This window comes from Bos grunniens, chromosome 7 (assembly GCF_055505025.1).
Source record: "Bos grunniens cultivar Pamir isolate PY7600 chromosome 7, Bosgru_T2T1.0, whole genome shotgun sequence".
Lineage (NCBI taxonomy): Eukaryota > Metazoa > Chordata > Mammalia > Artiodactyla > Bovidae > Bos > Bos grunniens.
In genome coordinates this window covers 83056378-83074465 of record NC_141171.1, presented here as the reverse complement: position 1 = coordinate 83074465, position 18088 = coordinate 83056378, and the positions used below count along the sequence as shown (strand labels likewise).

The 18088-nt window shown below is 36.9% G+C and overlaps 1 protein-coding gene across 12 annotated transcripts in view; it reads right to left on the bottom strand.

Moving 5' to 3' along the window:
* XRCC4 (X-ray repair cross complementing 4) overlaps nucleotides 1-18088 on the bottom strand; it is a 329942-nt gene that overhangs the window by 270124 nt on the left and 41730 nt on the right. For all 12 annotated transcript variants that reach the window (XM_086412872.1, XM_086412874.1, XM_086412873.1 and 9 more), the window contains exon 3: nucleotides 16537-16712. In XM_086412872.1, the coding sequence (XP_086268998.1) occupies nucleotides 16537-16712 (176 nt within the window). The remainder of the gene's footprint in view (nucleotides 1-16536; nucleotides 16713-18088) is intronic.

Below are 18088 nucleotides of genomic sequence, written 5' to 3'. Positions count from 1 at the left end.
GAATTGATGCTTTTGAACTGTGTTGTTGGAGAAGACTCTTGCAAGTCCCTTGGACTTCAACAAGATCAAATCAGTCAATCCTGAAGGAAACCAACTCTGAGATTTCTTTGGAAGGACTGATGGTGAAGCTGAAACGCCAATACTTTGGCCACCTGATACAAAAAGCTGACTCAATAGAAAAAGCCCTGATGCAGGGAAAGATTGAAGGCAGGAGGAGAAAGGGATAACAGAGGATGAGACAGTTGGATAGCATCACTGACTCAATGGACATGAGTTTGAGTAGGCTCCAGGAGGTGGTGAAGGATGGGGAGGCCTGGAGTACTACAGTCTATGGGGTCACCAAGAGTCGGATATGACTGAGTGACTGAACAAAAGCAAAAAACAAAAAGAACTACATACAAATAGTGTACTATATTTAGAAAATTTGTTTTTCACTGGGATATGAGTAAACAATTCTGAAAATATGTGTATACTAGGACTGAGTAAATAACTAACATATTGTGGATACTGAAAGCCAGAATTTTCACTGTCAGAGGAAGCTGCAAATTAAGAAGAGGGGGAAGGCTGGAATAAACTCTCTGACACTGGGCTGAACTAATGGCTTTTAACATATATACAGATGGAGAAATACAGATGTGTGTACATATATTTATAAGAACACACATGTATTTGCTAGCTCTGTGAGTCAGCAGAAAGGACCTAAAAGAAATAGTACCTCAGTACCTAGAAGCACACCTAGTACCCAGATATTTATTACAATATTTAATCTTAAATTTAAAAAACTATTGATCTTGGGATAAATGGTTGATTGCACAGCCAGGTCAGGAAAGACAAGATGGGTCTTGTGGTGCTGGAAAGTCAGGAAGGGCTAGAAGTAATGGAGACATATCTAAAAGACACAAAAGGTGAGTAAGCTCCCAAAGGCAAAATCGAGGACAATTTAAGTAACAAAATAAATGAGAACAATTTAACCCATAGAATATTATAAATATACTCATGACAGTACATATGCATATAAATAAATAATTGAAAAAATAAATGGAAGAGCATAAACAGCTTTCAGTTCAGTTCAGTTGCTCAGTCATGTCCGACTCTTTACGACCCCATGAACGGCAGCACTCCAGGCCTCCCTGTCCATCACCAACTCCCGGAGGTCACCCAAACCCATGTCCATTGAGTCGGTGATACGATCCAGCCATCTCATCCTCTGTCATCCCCTTCTCCTCCTGCCCTCAATCTTTCCCAGCATCAGGGTCTTGCAAATCAGTCAGCTCTTCGCATCAGGTGGCCAAAGTATTGGAGTTTCAGCTTCAACATCAGTCCTACTAATGAACACCCAGGACTGATCTCCTTTAGGATGGACTGGTTGGATTTCCTTGCAGTCCAAGGGACTCTCAAGAAGTCTTCTCCAACACCACAGTTCAAAAGCATCAAATAAGATCTGTAGATTATCATTTCAGTGTTAACATTCTAATTGTTAATAATTGTACTATGATTATATGTTGGGTCTTAGTTGATTAGGGCTTTCCTGGTGGCTCAGAGGGTAGAGTCTGCTGGCAATGTGGGAGGCCAGGGTTCTAACACGGGGTCGGAAAGATCTCCTGGAGAAGGCAATAGCAACCCACTCCAGTATTCTTGCCTGGAAAATCCCATGGACGGAGGAGCGTGGCAGGCTACAGTCCATGGGGTCGCAAAGAGTCAGACACAACTGAGCGACTTCACTTTCTTTTCTAAGCTTTCTGAATATTAGACAATACAGAGTAAAGGATATACAGGAATTCTTCTCAGTATTTTTGCCACTTTCTCTGTAACTCTAAAATTAACAAGTTAAAAAAATAGCTGTCAAAAGATATAAAATGACCAAGAAGCATAACAAATTAGTGAAAATACCATTATAATCCACTGTTATGGTTCTAGTCACAATGGGCATATCTCCACTCTTGCACTGGTTTTGGATCATGTAGCCAGAAATATCACATTCTCCCCAGAAGTTGCACAAAAAAAGCAATTAGCCTTTAATTATTATAACAGTATATCTTTTTTTAAAACTATTTTTTTGTATACTTTCAGTTTTGAATAAACATTATACTATGTGGCCAGTTTTCATCAACATATGTTACTATACTAGAAAATTCAACAAAGAAAACAAAGCTCGGATCCTCCAACAAACTTTATCTGAAAGAGTAAACAGTATAACAAAGACATCTGTTTAACAAGGCTCTCCAAGGTCAAGGAAATTCTAAGTCACTCCTACTTTTTAATCTCTACATACATTGACAGAAATAAAGATTACAAAAATTGCACTGACACATTTAAATTGATGTTATTTATAGTATGTTTTAAATGGTATCACTTGAGATGGGATACAATTTGAAACTAGCATAAAAAAATGTCTGCTAAAACAATGTGTATAAACTCATTTACAGATAATATCAGAAGTATATGCTGGAGACCCTTCTGAATACAAGGCATCAACTCAGTGGTCTCTCAGGACAGGCCTCACACTATACCAATTCACAATTTACAAGGAATTTGTACACACACATCAATCTTAGTGCCCACAATCATAAAATCTGGGAGTTCTCATTATAAACCTATTTGAACTATTTTTCATCATTAAAGACAAATGACTTGCTGAATCTAAAATAAATAGAAATAGATAGAAGACTAAAAACAAGATTTAAAGTTCTTTCCATTATGCCACACTTCCTCTCAACAAAAGGCCACCCCCAAAATATCCAGATTTGCTGGAATTTCAAACTCAGCTAAGACACAGTCACTGCCTTCAAGGAGTTTACTATATAATAGAAGAGACAGCCAAGTAAATAATTAATAACAATGCATATTTATAAAGTACCTGTTAAGAGAAGTGTCCTAAAAAAGGTATATACACATACCTATATGCTAATTCATTAAATCAGGTATTAGCACATCCATCTGAGATTCAAATCAAGTAGTCAGGCAGTGTGACAGTAACATGTCCAGAATGGGTTGTACAGGTGCAGCAGGCTATAAACTGTTTTAGTAGTGAAATTTTAAAGTATAAAAGTATAGTCACTAGCGTAGCAGCATCAAAACAAATAGGTCACTCAAAAATTGAGCTAAAGACCTGAACAGACATTTCTCCAAAGAGGATATACAAATGGCCAACAGGCATATGAAAAGATCTGTGTACTAAACACTCTACAATACTGATGAAAGATATCAAGGAAACCCTAAAAAAAAAAAAAAATGTTTATGGACTAGAAGACTCAATTGTTTTTTGTAAATAGAATGCTTTTAAAATTAATTTTCAAAGGCACAATAACTAAATCATCTAAGACAATATTGAAAAAAAGAATAAAGTTGGAACAATCACAAAACCCAGTCTTAAGGTTTATAATGTAGCTACTGTATTTAAGACAGTGTGGTACTGGTGGAAGAATATACACATAGGTTTATAATATACACACAGAATACAGAATCAAAAATCAGATCCACACAAGTACAGTCGATGATTTTTAATAAAGGTGCAAAAGCAATTCAATAGAGAAAGGAGAGTCTCTTCAACCAATGGTATTAGTTCAATCGGACATTCATATCCAAGAAAATTAAGGGCAAACTGAACGAAAATGAACTCAAAATAGATCATAGCTCTAAATGTAAAACATGAAACTATAAAACTGTTTTAAAAGAAAATCTTCATGACCTAGGGTTAGATGAAGGGTCCTTAGACATAACACCAAAAGAATACTCCATAAAAGGAAAAAAAAGAATCCACAAACTGGACTTTATCAAAAATAAGAACTTTAGCTCTACAAAAGTGAAACTCGCTCAGTCATGTCCAACTCTTTGCAACCCCATGGACTAGACAGCCCATGGAATTCTCCAGGCCAGAATACTGGAGTGGGCAGCCTTTCCCTTCTCCAGGGGATCAAACTCATGTCTCCTGCATTGCAGGCGGATTCTTTACCAGCTGAGCCACAAAGGAAACCCAAGAATACTGGAGTGGGTAGCCTATCCCTTTTCCAGGGGATCTTCCCAACCCAGGAATTGAACTGGGGTCTCCTGCATTGCAGGTGGATTCTTTACCAACTGAGCTCTCAGGGAAACCCTGATAAGACCCTATTAATAAAATGAACAGACGGGTGATAGACTAGAAGAAGATATTTTCAAATCACATATCTGATAAATAAAAACAATCCAACTAAAGACATGGGTAAAATCTGAAAAGACATTTCACCAAGAACAATTTACAGGTGTCAAATAAACACATGAAGTCAACATCCTTAGCCATTAAGGACACAGAAATTAAAGCCACAATAAGATACGATAATATGCCTATTAAATGGCTAAAATAAAAAATACTGACAACACCAAGTGTAGAAAGAATATGGATCTTTCATACATTTCAGGTATGAACGTAAAATGGATCACCCACTTTGGAAAACAGGTTACCAGTTTCTTTATAAAGGTAAACACATATATTTATCATACAATCCTGTATTCACAATCTTATATATCTACCTTAGAGCAGAGATCAGCAAACTCTTTCTAATAGGACAAAAGTAAACTTCTTAGTCATTACATATCATAATGTCTCTGTTGCAGCCATTCAGCATTACAGCACAAAAGCAGTCATAGACAATGCACAAACAAATGGGCATTGTTATGTCCCAGTAAAAAGTTCATTTACCAAAATGGGCAGCTGATTTACAGGATGTAGTTGCCAGTCTCTATTCTAGAGAAACAAAGACATATATCCACACAGAAACCTATGCATGCATGTTTAAAGCAGCTTTGCAATTGCCAAAAAGTGGAAATAACACAAATGTTCTAAAGTCATTAAATGGATAAAGAAACCAGTACAGTCATACAATGGACTAAATAAAAATAAACCAGTGATATTTGCAATAACTTTAATGTATCTCAAGGGCATTATACTCAGTGGGGTGAAACAAGCTAATCTCAAAAGGCTACCTACTGTTTGATTTTATTAATTAATATTCTCAAAATGTCAAAAGCTCAGTGATGAAGAACAGAAAATAAGATACCGTGGGTTACACTGGAGAGCAGAGTATGACTATAAAGGGGTAATACAAAGGAATGAAGAGGTTTCTTTGTGATAATAGAACAGTTTTGTATCCTGACTATGGTAGTGGTTATATGAATCCATCAGTTCAGTTCAGTTCAGTCGCTCAGTCATGTAGACTCTTTACGACCCCAAGAATCGCAGCACGCCAGGCCTCCCTGTCCATCACCATCTCCTGGAGTTCTCTCAGACTCACGTCCATCGAGTCAGTGATGCCATCCAGCCATCTCATCCTCTGTCGTCCCCTTCTCCTCCTGCCCCCAATCTCTCCCAGCATCAGAGTCTTTTCCAATGAGTCAACCCTTCACATGAGGTGGCCAAAGTACTGGAGTTTCAGCTTCAGCATCATTCCTTCCAAAGAAATCCCAGGGTTGATCTCCTTCAGAATGGACTGGGTGGATCTCCTTGCAGTCCAAGGGACTCTCAAGAGTCTTCTCCAACACCACAGTTCAAAAGCATCAATTCTTCGGCGCTCAGCCTCCTTCACAGTCCAACTCTCACATCCATACATGACCACAGGAAAAACCATAGCCTTGACTAGACGGACCTTTGTTGGCAAAGTAATGTCTCTGCTTTTCAATATGCTATCTAGGTTGGACATAACTTTCCTTCCAAGGAGTAAGCGTCTTTTAATTTCATGCAATAAAATTCATTTAACTATAAACACGAAAAACAAAAACAAAACAAAAAACCACAGAAACACATAAAAAAACAAAAAAAAAACAAAAAAAAATTACTTGTAAACACTAACAAAATCTGTGTAAGGTCTGTAGTTTGGTTAATGATATTGTGCCAATGTCAATTTCCGGCTTTAAATAATATACTATGACTATATTGTTATCATTGGGAAACCCAGGAGCAAGGTATAGTGAATTCTATGTGTAATTTTTGAAACTTCTCGTGAGTCTAAAATTATTTCAAAATAAATTTTTAAAGTTAATTGACTGCTAAAAACAAAAATAATTACAATATATTGCAAAGTTTATTACATATATGGAAGTGAAATCACACGACCAAAATAACATAAAGTCCAGGAGAGGAAAAATGGATGTATGGTGTGTGTGTATGTGTGTGTGCATAAAATATATGTTGCTATTAGGAATTTTAAACTATCTGTAAAGTAGTATATCACTTCAAGGTAGACAGTGATAAGGTAAAGATATATGCTATAAATTCTAAGTGAAAGTCACTCAGTCATGTCCAACTCTTTGCGACCCCACCGACTGTATGGTCCATGGAATTCTCTAAGCCAGAATACTGGACTGAGTAGCCTTATCCTTCTCCAGGGGATCTTCCCAACCCAGGGATCGAACCCAGGTCTCCTGCCTTGCAGGCAGATTCTTTACCAGCTGAGCCACAAGGGAAGCCCTATAAAGTTTAAAGCAAACACTAAAATGCATAATGAGTTATAATCCAACCAAAAAGAAGAAACTGTATTATAAAAATATATGTAAGTAGTCTAAAAAAAGACACATTAAGTGAAACAAGGAAATAAAGGTGGAATAAAAAGAGACAGAATATTTTAAAACCGTCATTAATAAGCATATGAAATATAAATACCTTAAACACTCCAATTAAAATCAGAGATTTCCAGACTGGATTAAAAAAGCAAAATCCAACCATATATTTCTTAAAAGAAATACAATTTAAATAAAGATACAACAGGCAAAAGAAGAAGGATGGAAAAAGATATGTCATGCTAACTCCTACCAAAAGAAAGCCGGAAGTATATTTTACATCAAATAATTTTAACAGCTACAGGGCCATTTCAAAATGATAAAAGGGTCAAATCATCACAGGGACATGACAAACCTTAATGTTCTGCACTTTATAATGAAGATTCAAAACACAAGAAGCAAGACCTGATTAGGCTTCAAGGTACCTACTATAGGGTTACATTTACGTAAAACTCTAGAAAATGTAAAAATAACCTACCGTGATAGAAAACTCTGAGTGGTTGTCTGAAGACTAAATCAGGAGATATGGAGGGGAAGAAAACTATAGAAACTGACAGAAAACTGAGTGGTTGTCTGAAGACTAAATCAGGAGATGGGGGAGGAAGATTACAAAGGTATACAAAAAAACTGTGGGACGAATGAGGATGTGTTCACTATCTTGATTGTGATGACTGTTTCTGAGTACATACATATTTTAAAATTTCTCAAAATGTCCACTTCCAATATGTACATTATATCTTAATACAGCCATTTTAAAAATATAACCACAAAAAGATTTATATATGAATGTACATAAGTGCTTTATTCACAATAATCCACAACGGGAAACCACCCATAGACTATTCATCAAAAAGTGGATATGGTATATCCATTCAATGGAATACTATCAAGTAATCAAAAGAAATGAATTGACGAAACACAACACATAATGATGAATCTCAAAAACATTATACTATGTAAATAAAGTTATATGAAAGAGTACATACTGTCCAGTTCCATTTACATGAAATTCTAAAACAAGTAAAGCTAATCTAAAGTGACAAAGAATAGTTTAGTGGCTGTTTGGAGCCTAGAGTATTCTAGGCTTATTAGCAGGATTGAGAAGGAAAGATGATAGGTTGGGGACAGACTTTAAAGAGGCACAAAGGAACTGCCTAGAGTGATGAAAACTTTGCATCTTACACAGGTACAGTATATTATATGTACATTGCTGCTGCTAAGTCGCTTCAGTCGTGTCCAACTCTGTGTGACCCCATAAACGGCAGCCCACTAGGCTCCTCTGTCCCTGGGATTCTCCAGGCAAGAATACTGAAGTGGGTTGCCACTTCCTTCTCCGATGCATGAAAGTGAAAAGCGAAAGTGAAGTCGCTCAGTCATTCCTGACTCTTAGCGACGCCATGGACTGCAGCCTACCAGGCTCCTCCGTCCATGGGATTTTCCAGGCAAGAGTACTGGAGTACAGTGCCATAGTACATTACAACTAAATAAAAAAAAAAAATTTAATTTGCTTTGATAGAGTCCTGATTCCACCCTACCTAACTTACTACCTCCACTTTCCTTAGGAACTTGCTTATGCTTTTAGCAACTGTTTCCTCACATACAAACAGTGACAATGCCAAGGTCACATGATGAAGTGAGAGTCTGTGTTAACTGAAAAGTAATAAGCAAATATTAACATTATTAATACTCAAAAGTTCTCTTGGAACACAGTTTTCACATGCTACTTCAGACTCTTGTTTTTACTAAACTGTTTTTTTTTTTTCTGAAAAATCCTGGAATAATTGAAAAAATTAAAATATAATGACTTTGAGATGTTTCTTATAAAAGAAGAAAACATTTTAAATCAAAGCAGAGCAATATGAAACAAGAAAAAGAGAATAAATTCTCAAAGACAAAACTGTGTAACTAATAATTTGAAGTCTTTTGTATGGTTTAACTACAAAACATATACTTTGAACAGGATTTCTGCACCACTTACATAACTAATTTAGCTCCCACATTTCAAAAGGTCAAGAATTATAAAGTGTTTAATAAAAAAAAAATGGCAGATGTATACAAATACTTTTATCATGGAAATAATACTACAATTTCTTTTTGAGGCATTCAAGCAACACATTTGCAACCCATACTCCCACAAACCTGAAAATCATTACTATTTTTGACAAAGTCCTTGGCAGAGTACCATAACAAATGCTCCAATCCACTTGATTTCAAAGTTTTCCAAACCACAGGGACACATGGCAGTAATACAGGATTTGGGACTGCTGTCTTTAAAAAACAACTTCGACTACTTTGGGATAACTTATTTTACTTCATTTTTATATACCTGAGAAATGTAAGTTAAATGTAGGGAGGTCTGTTGAACTTAGAATGCATTTTCCACTTAAAAAAGAAAAGTTATGACATATAGGAAGATGCAAACTAACTTTACTGTACATACATACCTTACTGTATGTTGCAACATTTTTCAAACAACTGAAACATTATTTGCAATGAAAATACTAGAGAAAGACTCCTGTAACAATAAGTGAATCCTTCTAAATGACTGAATGACAGTTCAATCTCTCCTAAACATTAACATGCAGAGATTCCTAACTGTCCCTCAACATCCACCTTCCCTTTTTTTACACAGTAATGAAAACTTCTGGGCATAGGACACAGCTGAAGAGCACACTTCTCAGATTCCTTTGCAGCTAGGTGAAGCCATGTGACTTAGTTTTGGACAAAGGGATGCTAGCTAAAGTAGTGCATGCAACACTAGTATGGAGGTCATAAAGAAAATGCTCATGTGCTTTACTTTCTCTTTTGAGGCACCTTTCCTGCTGCCTGAAAGGTGAGAATAATCATGACCATGAGATTAAAAACTTCTTTGTAAAAAGGGAAAAGGAACATGCTTACAGAAGCTTGAGCTTCCACATCATAAAACTAATATATTAATTCAGACCTGCCTATTTGGATCATTACATCAGAGAAAAGAATCTGCCATGCTATTTAAGTCATCAAATTTTCAGTCTAACTGTATCCAAGGCCAGTATCTGATAATGGGGGCAAGGGAGAGAAAGGGAAAGAAAATGCAAATTGACTTTATTAAGTTCTTTTTTTTAATTTCAAAATTTTATTCTATATGCAAAATTTAAGATTTTTCTTCTTTTCTAAAAGAGACCTAAAGCCAATTTTCATGTTTATGTTTGTAATGTGTGTGTGTTGATCATTTTTTATGTTCCTTCAAATTTCATGGCTTTCCTTTATTAGGACTATTTTTAGAAACATAAAACTATGGTATGATAGATGACCTGCCATGAATCAAAGAAATCACCTCAAAATTTTATAGTTGAGAAAAAAGATATATAAACAATCTAAATCATGAGACCAAGGTTATTCTTATCAAATAAGACAAATAAGGTCTTTTTCTAAATGGCTCATGAATGAAAACATTTTCTGAAGGAACAAATTATGAAATAGAAAAAAGAAGATATTTTTAATTAAGATGCAGTATTTTCATGATAAAGTATATATTGCAAAATCAGTATGAACTGGGAAAAGCAGAGGGAAAACAATGACACGAAGTACATGAATAATCTCCTGAGTGGGCAACAGTACTTATAGTAAGAGATAATGAATTCTGAATGCTTGTACTAGATTATGTTTCATCCAGAACAATCTACAGCCAACTGAAGTGTCCTGGTAATGGGGTAGGGAGAGTCCCAGAAGTTGGCACTGTATAGAAAAAAAGCATTCAACTGGCCGTACAACATTTATCCCAATGAGAATTAAGCTAAAATTAAAAATCCACGTCATATGTAAGGAAAAGTCAATAAGAGCAAAGCAACCTTGTAAAAATAATGGACCCATTCCTTCCCAGAAAACTGTATATAAACATCAACTTACACATTATACATACTAAATATTTCATTGGTTTGGAAATTGACAATTGTTTCACTGATAAAACACAAGGCAATATTTCAAAAAGAACCAGTTCTTCTTTAATATAAAAACTAGTAGTTACTTCCTTTTTAAAAATAGAAAAACAAAGAAAATTTGACACAAAGATAAATTCAAAAAAGTCTTATGTGACTTGAATACTCAAAATGTTCAAATTATGCAGTGATCTCCAAAACAGAATTACACATATAAAACTTCCTGAATTTATGGCAACACTTCAGTTCAGTTCACTTGCTCAGTCGTGTCTAACTTTGCGACCCCATGAAACACAGCACACCAGGCCTCCCTGTCCATCACCAACTCCCGGAGTTCACTGAGACTCACGTCCATCGAGTCAGTGATGCCATCCAGCCATCTCATCCTCTGTCGTCCCCTTCTCCTCCTGCCCTCAATCCCTCTCAACATCAGAGTCTTTTCCAATGAGTCAACTCTTCTCATGAGGTAGCCAAAGTACTGGAATTTCAGCTTTAGCATCATTCCTTCCAAAGAAATCCCAGGGCTGATCTCCTTCAGAATGGACTGGTTGGATCTCCTTGCAGTCCAAGGGACTCTCAAGAGTCTTCAATACCACAGTTCCAAAGCATCCATTCTTCGGCGCTCAGCCTTCTTCACAGTCCAACTCTCACATCCATACATGACCACAGGAAAAACCATAGCCTTGACTAGATGAACCTTTGTTGGTAAAGTAATGTCTCTGCTTTTGAATATGCTATCTAGGTTGGTCATAACTTTCCTGCCAAGGAGTAAGCATCTTTTAATTTCATGACTGCAGTTACCATCCACAGTGATTTTGGAGCCCCCCCCAAAAAAAGTCTGACACAGTTTCCACTGTTTCCCCACCTATTTCCCATGAAGTGATGGGACCAGATGCCATGATCTTCGTTTTCTGAATGTTGAGCTTTAAGCCAACTTTTTCACTCTCCACCTTCACTTTCATCAAGAGGCTTTTTAGTTCCTCTTCATTTTCTGCCATAAGGGTGGTATCATCTGCATATCTGAGGTTATTGATATTTCTCCTGGCAATCTTGATTCCAGCTTGTGCTTCTTCCAGGCCAGCGTTTCTCATGATGTACTCTGCACATCAGTTGAATAAACAGGGTGACAATATACAGCCTTGACGTACTCCGTTTCCTATTTGGAACCAGTCTGTTGTTCCATGTCTAGTTCTAACCGTTGCTTCCTGACCTGCATACAGATTTCTCAAAAGGCAGATCAGGTGGTCTGGTATTCCCATCTCTTGAAGAATTTTCCACAGTTTATTGTGATCCACACAGTCAAAGGCTTTGGCATAGTCAATAAAGCAGAAACAGATGTTTTTCTGGAACTCTCTTGCTTTTTTGATCATCCAGTGGATGTTGGCAATTTGATCTCTGGTTCCTCTGCCTTTTCTAAAACCAGCTTGAACATCAGGAAGTTCACGGTTCACATATTGCTGAAGCCTGGCTTGGAGAATTTTGAGCATTATTTACTAGCATGTGAGATGAGTGCAATTGTGCGGTAGTTTGAGCATTCTTTGGCTTTGCCTTTCTTTGGGATTGGAGTGAAAACTGACCCTTTCCAATCCTGTGGCCACTACTGAGTTTTCCAAATTTGCTGGCATATTGAGTGCAGCACTTTCACAGCATCATCTTTCAGGATTTGAAATAGCTCAACTGGAATTCCATCACCTCCACTACCTTTGTTCGTAGTGATGCTTTCTAAGGCCTACTTGACTTCACATTCCAAGATGTCTGGCTCTAGGTGAGTGATCACACCATTGTGATTATCTGGGTCATGAAGATCTTTTTTGTACAGTTCTTCTGTGTATTTTTGCCACCTCTTCTTAATATCTTCTGCTTCTGTTAGGTCCATACCATTTCTGTCCTTTATCGGGCCCATCTTTGCATGAAATGTTCCCTTGGTATCTCTAATATTCTTGAAGAGATCTCTAGTCTTTCCCATTCTGTTGTTTTCCTCTATTTCTTTGCATTGATTGCTGAAGAAGGCTTTCTTATCTCTTTTTGCTATTCTTTAGAACTCTGCATTCAGATGCTTATCTTTCCTTTTCTCCGTTGCCTTTCTCTCCTCTTCTTTTCACAGCTATTTGTAAGGCCTCCCCAGACAGCCATTTTGCTTTTTCGCATTTCTTTTCCTCAGGGTGGTCTTGCTCCCTGTCTCCTGTACAATGTCATGAACCTCATTCCATAGTTCATCAGGCACTCTATCTATCAGATCTAGGCCCTTAAATCTATTTTCACTTCCACTGTATAATCATAAGGGATTTGATTTAGGTCATACCTGAATGGTCTAGTGGTTTTCTCCAGTTTCTTCAATTTAAGTCTGAATTTGGCAATAAGGAGTTTATGGTCTGAGCCACAGTCAGCTCCTGGTCTTGTTTTTGCTGACTGTATACAGCTTCTCCATCTTTGGCTGCAAAGAATATAATCTATCTGATTTCTGTGTTGACCATCTGGTGATGTCCATGTATAGAGTCTTCTCTTGTGTTGTTGGAAGAGGGTGTTTGTTATGACCATCACATTTTCTTGGCGAAACTCTATTAGTCTTTGCCCTGCATTCCATATTCCAAGGCCAAATTTGCCTGTTACTCCAGGTGTTTCTTGACTTCCTGCTTTTGCATTCCAGTTCCCTATAATGAAAAGGACATCTTTTTTGGGTGTTAGTTCTAAAAGGTCTTGTAGGTCTTCATAGAACCATTCAATTTCAGCTTCTTCAGCGTTACTGGTTGGGGCATAGACTTGGATTACTGTGATATTGAATGGTTTGCCTTGGAAATGAACAGAGATCATTCTGTCGTCTTTGAGATTGCATCCAAGTACTGCATTTCGGACTCTTTTGTTGACTATGATGGCTACTCCATTTCTCCTGAGGGATTCCTGCCTGCAGTAGTAGATATAATGGTCATCTGAGTTAAATTCACCCATTCCAGTCCATTTCAGTTCGCTGATTCCTAGAATGTCGACGTTCACTCTTGCCATCTCCTGTTTGACCACTTCCAATTTGCCTTAATTCATGGACCTGACATTCCAGGTTCTTACGCAATATTGCTCTTTACAGCATCAGACCTTGCTTCTATCACCAATCACATCCACAGCTGGGTATTCTTTTTGCTTTGGCTCCATCCCTTCATTCTTTCTGGAGTCATTTCTCCACCGATCTCCAGTAGCATATTGGGCACTACTGACCTGGGGAGTTCCTCTTTCAGTATCCTATCATTTTGCCTTTTCATACTCTTCATGGGGTTCTCAAGGCAAGAATACTGAAGTGGTTTGCCATTCCCTTCTCCAGTGGACCACATTCTGTCAGATCTCTCCACCATGACCCTCCCATCTTGGGTTGCCACACAGGCATGGCTTAGTTTCATTGAGTTAGACAAGGCTGTGGTCCTAGTGTGATTAGATTGACTAGTTTTCTGTGAGTATGGTTTCAGTCTGTCTGCCCTCTGATGCCCTCTTGCAACACCTACCGTCTTACTTGGGTTTCCCTTACCTTGGGCGTGGGGTATCTCTTCACAGCTGCTCCAGCAAAGTGCAGCCACTGCTCCTTACCTTGGAGGAGGGGTATCTCCTCACCACAGCCCTTCCTGACCGTGAACATTGGATAGCTCCTCTAGGTCCTCCAGCGCCCGCGCAGCCACAGCTCCATTTGTTGAATTTATGGCAACAAATGCCGCCAAATCCTGACTCTACTAGGTATGAAACTGGTAGCAAATGTACTTAGAACTCATGGAATATTCTTTGGGAGAGTAACCTGATGTCAACAACAGAATTCACTATAAGGTTTTGGGTTGAATCTATGTTCATTCTTATCTTGTAAGTATAGGAGGTTATTTTTGGCAACAATCAGATGTCTGTGTCATCAAGGAAAGGACTGCAAATACCTTTTACATATTTAGGTCATCTAAAGCAAAATCAGCTTTAAAAAGTATTCTGCCATGTTTCCAATCATCTGCATATTTTTGACACCAAATGAATTTACAAGATACTGTCACTCTGAAATTCAATCCACAGAAGCACATCCTAGAGTACAACAAGATTCCCATGGGAGTTTGGCCAAATAAACTTGTGATTTTCATCCGCATCCATGAAGCTGACTGCAGAACCTCATACTGAAAGTTTTACCTCATTCAGACATATCCAAAAATATCTCTCAAGTAAGTCAAGTCAAAAACTCCTCCTCGTCAAACTGTTCTGAGGAGTAGCCTTTTTTTTTTTTTTTTCTCATAGGCAAATTAATAAATAATGAGGTAGGGCAACCCACTCCAGTCCTCTTGCCCGGAAAATCCCATGGATGGAGGAGCCTGGTGGGCTGCCATCTATGGGATCGCACAGAGTTGGAGAGGACTGAAGCGACTTAGCAGCAGCAGCAGCTATCTAAGCTGCACCATAGTGCTTCAGAGCATGAGCATTCGGCAACCTACACTCTTCTGCATTACTAAGAATTTCTTACTCTGTTTCTACTTTTTTAAGAAAACCTGTTGAAAAGTTAGTGTTTCAAGGCTTTGGCTCTGATAAAGTTGATTAATTTGGGGGTAGTACACAAACTGTCTTTCAGGATTATTGTCACAGTTTTTGAGTCTGACACATGCTAAGCCAGTTGTACAGGACTTAAGTCACGATGACTTTCTTCACATAGGCACCAAGATCAGATGTATCGCCAAGCACGACAAATACTCCATCCATGCCCAACGGACCAAATCTTCCTTTTCATCATGTCAAAGATACTAAAACCCTTTCAAGTACCAAAAGGTACTTCTCACACTCTTAATTTGTTATGCATTAGTGTACACAAAACAGTTGAAAACCAGAAACTGCATGAAATAATGTTAATCATTACATACAAATGTTTTTCTAATGGGAAAAGGCATTACTCCCAATTTGACAATGATCTGCTTCAAAATATTAGAAGAAACAGTCAGCAGTCCTATAGTATATAACATCACTTGATTGTATTTAAGCCACAGGAAAGAACATTTTGTGACAAATAATGAAATTTTACTAGACATTTCAAACATTACTTACCCTATTTTAAACTATCATTTTTAAGGACCTCAACATATTGAAATTTACATAAATTGGCAGTTAAGTACAATAAGTATATATTTTCTAAATAGAAATAATTACTAAAGCCAGGCTCTCTGCATTATTCTATATAGGATAATATGTATTTCAAAGTAATGATTCCATCTGTTGCTTCAAATGTTTCTCTAATTGGTGAAATCCCTTTAATCATTCTGAATTAAAGAGTTTTTTAAAAAGAATTTTTTAAACTCAGCTTAGTTCCAGTACAAACTGTCAATAACTGTCTTTAAAATTAATGTAGTAAAGATGTCGCTCTTTTTCTTCTACTATAGATCTAATATCTGATTGATAAACGACTGACAAAAAAACAAATAATTCAACCTCTAGTTATACTAAAATGAATTAAGATATACAAACAGTAAGTAGTACACTTCTCATAAATAAACTTTCATTTGAACTGATGTATAAACCAAACAGAACAAATAGCAGATTCCTTGTCTGTACAGCTTGCAAGCTTTTGAAAAGGTTGGGTTGAAAGTTATTTCCTTCTATTTTAATACTTCTAATTTTGAAAATGTAAATAAAATACCTTAATTTATAAACATATATCTTACTCCACCTAACTATATCATTTTGTAATTGCAAGTACATTTTAATAAAGAAGAAAACAGGTCATAATTTTAAATATTCAAAGAAAAATATATTATTTTCTTTCTCTAAAATCAGTATTTCCCCAAATTCATTTCAATAAGCCTGTCTCATGAGCTAAAACGTCTGACGCCATTTTTCAAAACTTCTCATTCATGTAATTATCTTAATACAACTTAGTTTTAAAACACTAAAAATGAAATATACTTTACAATAATTATTTTTCACAATTCATGAATGTAAAGCATTTAATGACTAACTTTGAAGCATTTTTCCAAGTACTTTTCAAACTTTTGTTTCTGAGGTGTTTTGGGAATAATATGCTAGTTACTTAAATAATTTCTCCATAAGTACTCTCTGACATTTTACCACTTATAACATTATGGAAAGATTTACTTACTGAAACATCTTTCAAGTTTTTCTCAAAGGAGAAGTAATGAGACTCTTTAGAAAAATTAAACTTGTATGTGTCAGTTGGTCCTGCTCCTGACACCAATGCTTTTCTCAGTTCATCAACATATTTCTCTTTTTCCATTGCCATGTCATCAGCTTCTTGGGAAATGTCTGATTCACAAACTGTGAGAAAGAGTAATAAAAAGTCTGATTTGAAAATAAACTTCTAAACATAAGAAAAGATATATTTACCTGTTGCTAATTTATTATTAAGCAACAGAAATTTAAACAAAAAAAAAATCAATGCCCACACCATACATTTTTAAGTCAAATTATACCTCTTAACTGAACTAGCAATTTTTGATAAATACATTTACTCTCAAATCTCATTAGACTCCTTGCATTCTTTCTCTGTCCTCAGATGAAATACATAGATTATAAATTACCACAGAAACAACCATCTTGTGTACCTGCTCCAAGGTCATAGCAGAAGAAAGCATTTTCTATAATGATTAATAAACTCAGTATTTTAAAACATCCTTCTTCCTTGACTCAATTATTAAAGAGATTAAATAGTCTATAGTCTATTTCTCACTCACATCCGTTCACTTCAGTTCAGTCGCTCAGTCGTGTCCGACTCTTTGCGACCCCATGAATCGCAGCATGCCAGGCCTCCCTGTCCATCACCAACTCCCGGAGTTCACTGAGACTCACGTCCATCGAGTCAGAGATGCCATCCAGCCATCTCATCCTCTGTCGTCCCCTTCTCCTCCTGCCCTCAATCCCTCCCAGCATCAGAGTCTTTTCCAATGAGTCAAGTCTTCGCGTGAGGTGGCCAAAGTACTGGAGTTTCAGCTTCAGCATCATTCCTTCCAAAGAAATCCCAGGGCTGATCTCCTTCAGAATGGACTGGTTGGATCTCCTTGCAGTCCAAGGGACTCTCAAGAGTCTTCTCTAACACCACAGTTCAAAAGCATCCATTCTTCAGTGCTCAGCTTTCTTCACAGTCCAACTCTCACATCCATACATGACCACAGGAAAAACCAAAGCCTTGACTAGACAGACCTTTGTTGGCAAAGTAATGTCTCTGCTTTTGAATACAGGTAGAGTCAAAGTAAAGTAAAAATGGAGTTCATTCTCATCTCATTATGTCCCAACAATAAAAACAGTAGATGAAGAGAGTCTTACCACTTAGAGGAAAGAAAGGGAAGGGAATTAATATTTATTGACTCCTCTATGGCATACATTATATTACATATCTGGCTATCAATTATCTCATTTAGGTATATTTAAAGCTGATGTTTTACTCATCCATAGTGATTTTTACTTCAACGATTATATGTCCAAATTTCAGATCATTTTTTCTTTTTCATAAAATCCTGTTCTGGCCTTCTTTTCAATATTTGAACATATATTGGACTGCAAGGAGATCCAACCAGTCCATTCTAAAGGAGATCAGCCCTAGGATTTCTTTGGAAGGAATGATGCTGAAGCTGAAACTCCAGTACTTTGGCCACCTCACGCGAAGACTTGACTCATTGGGAAAGACTCTGATGCTG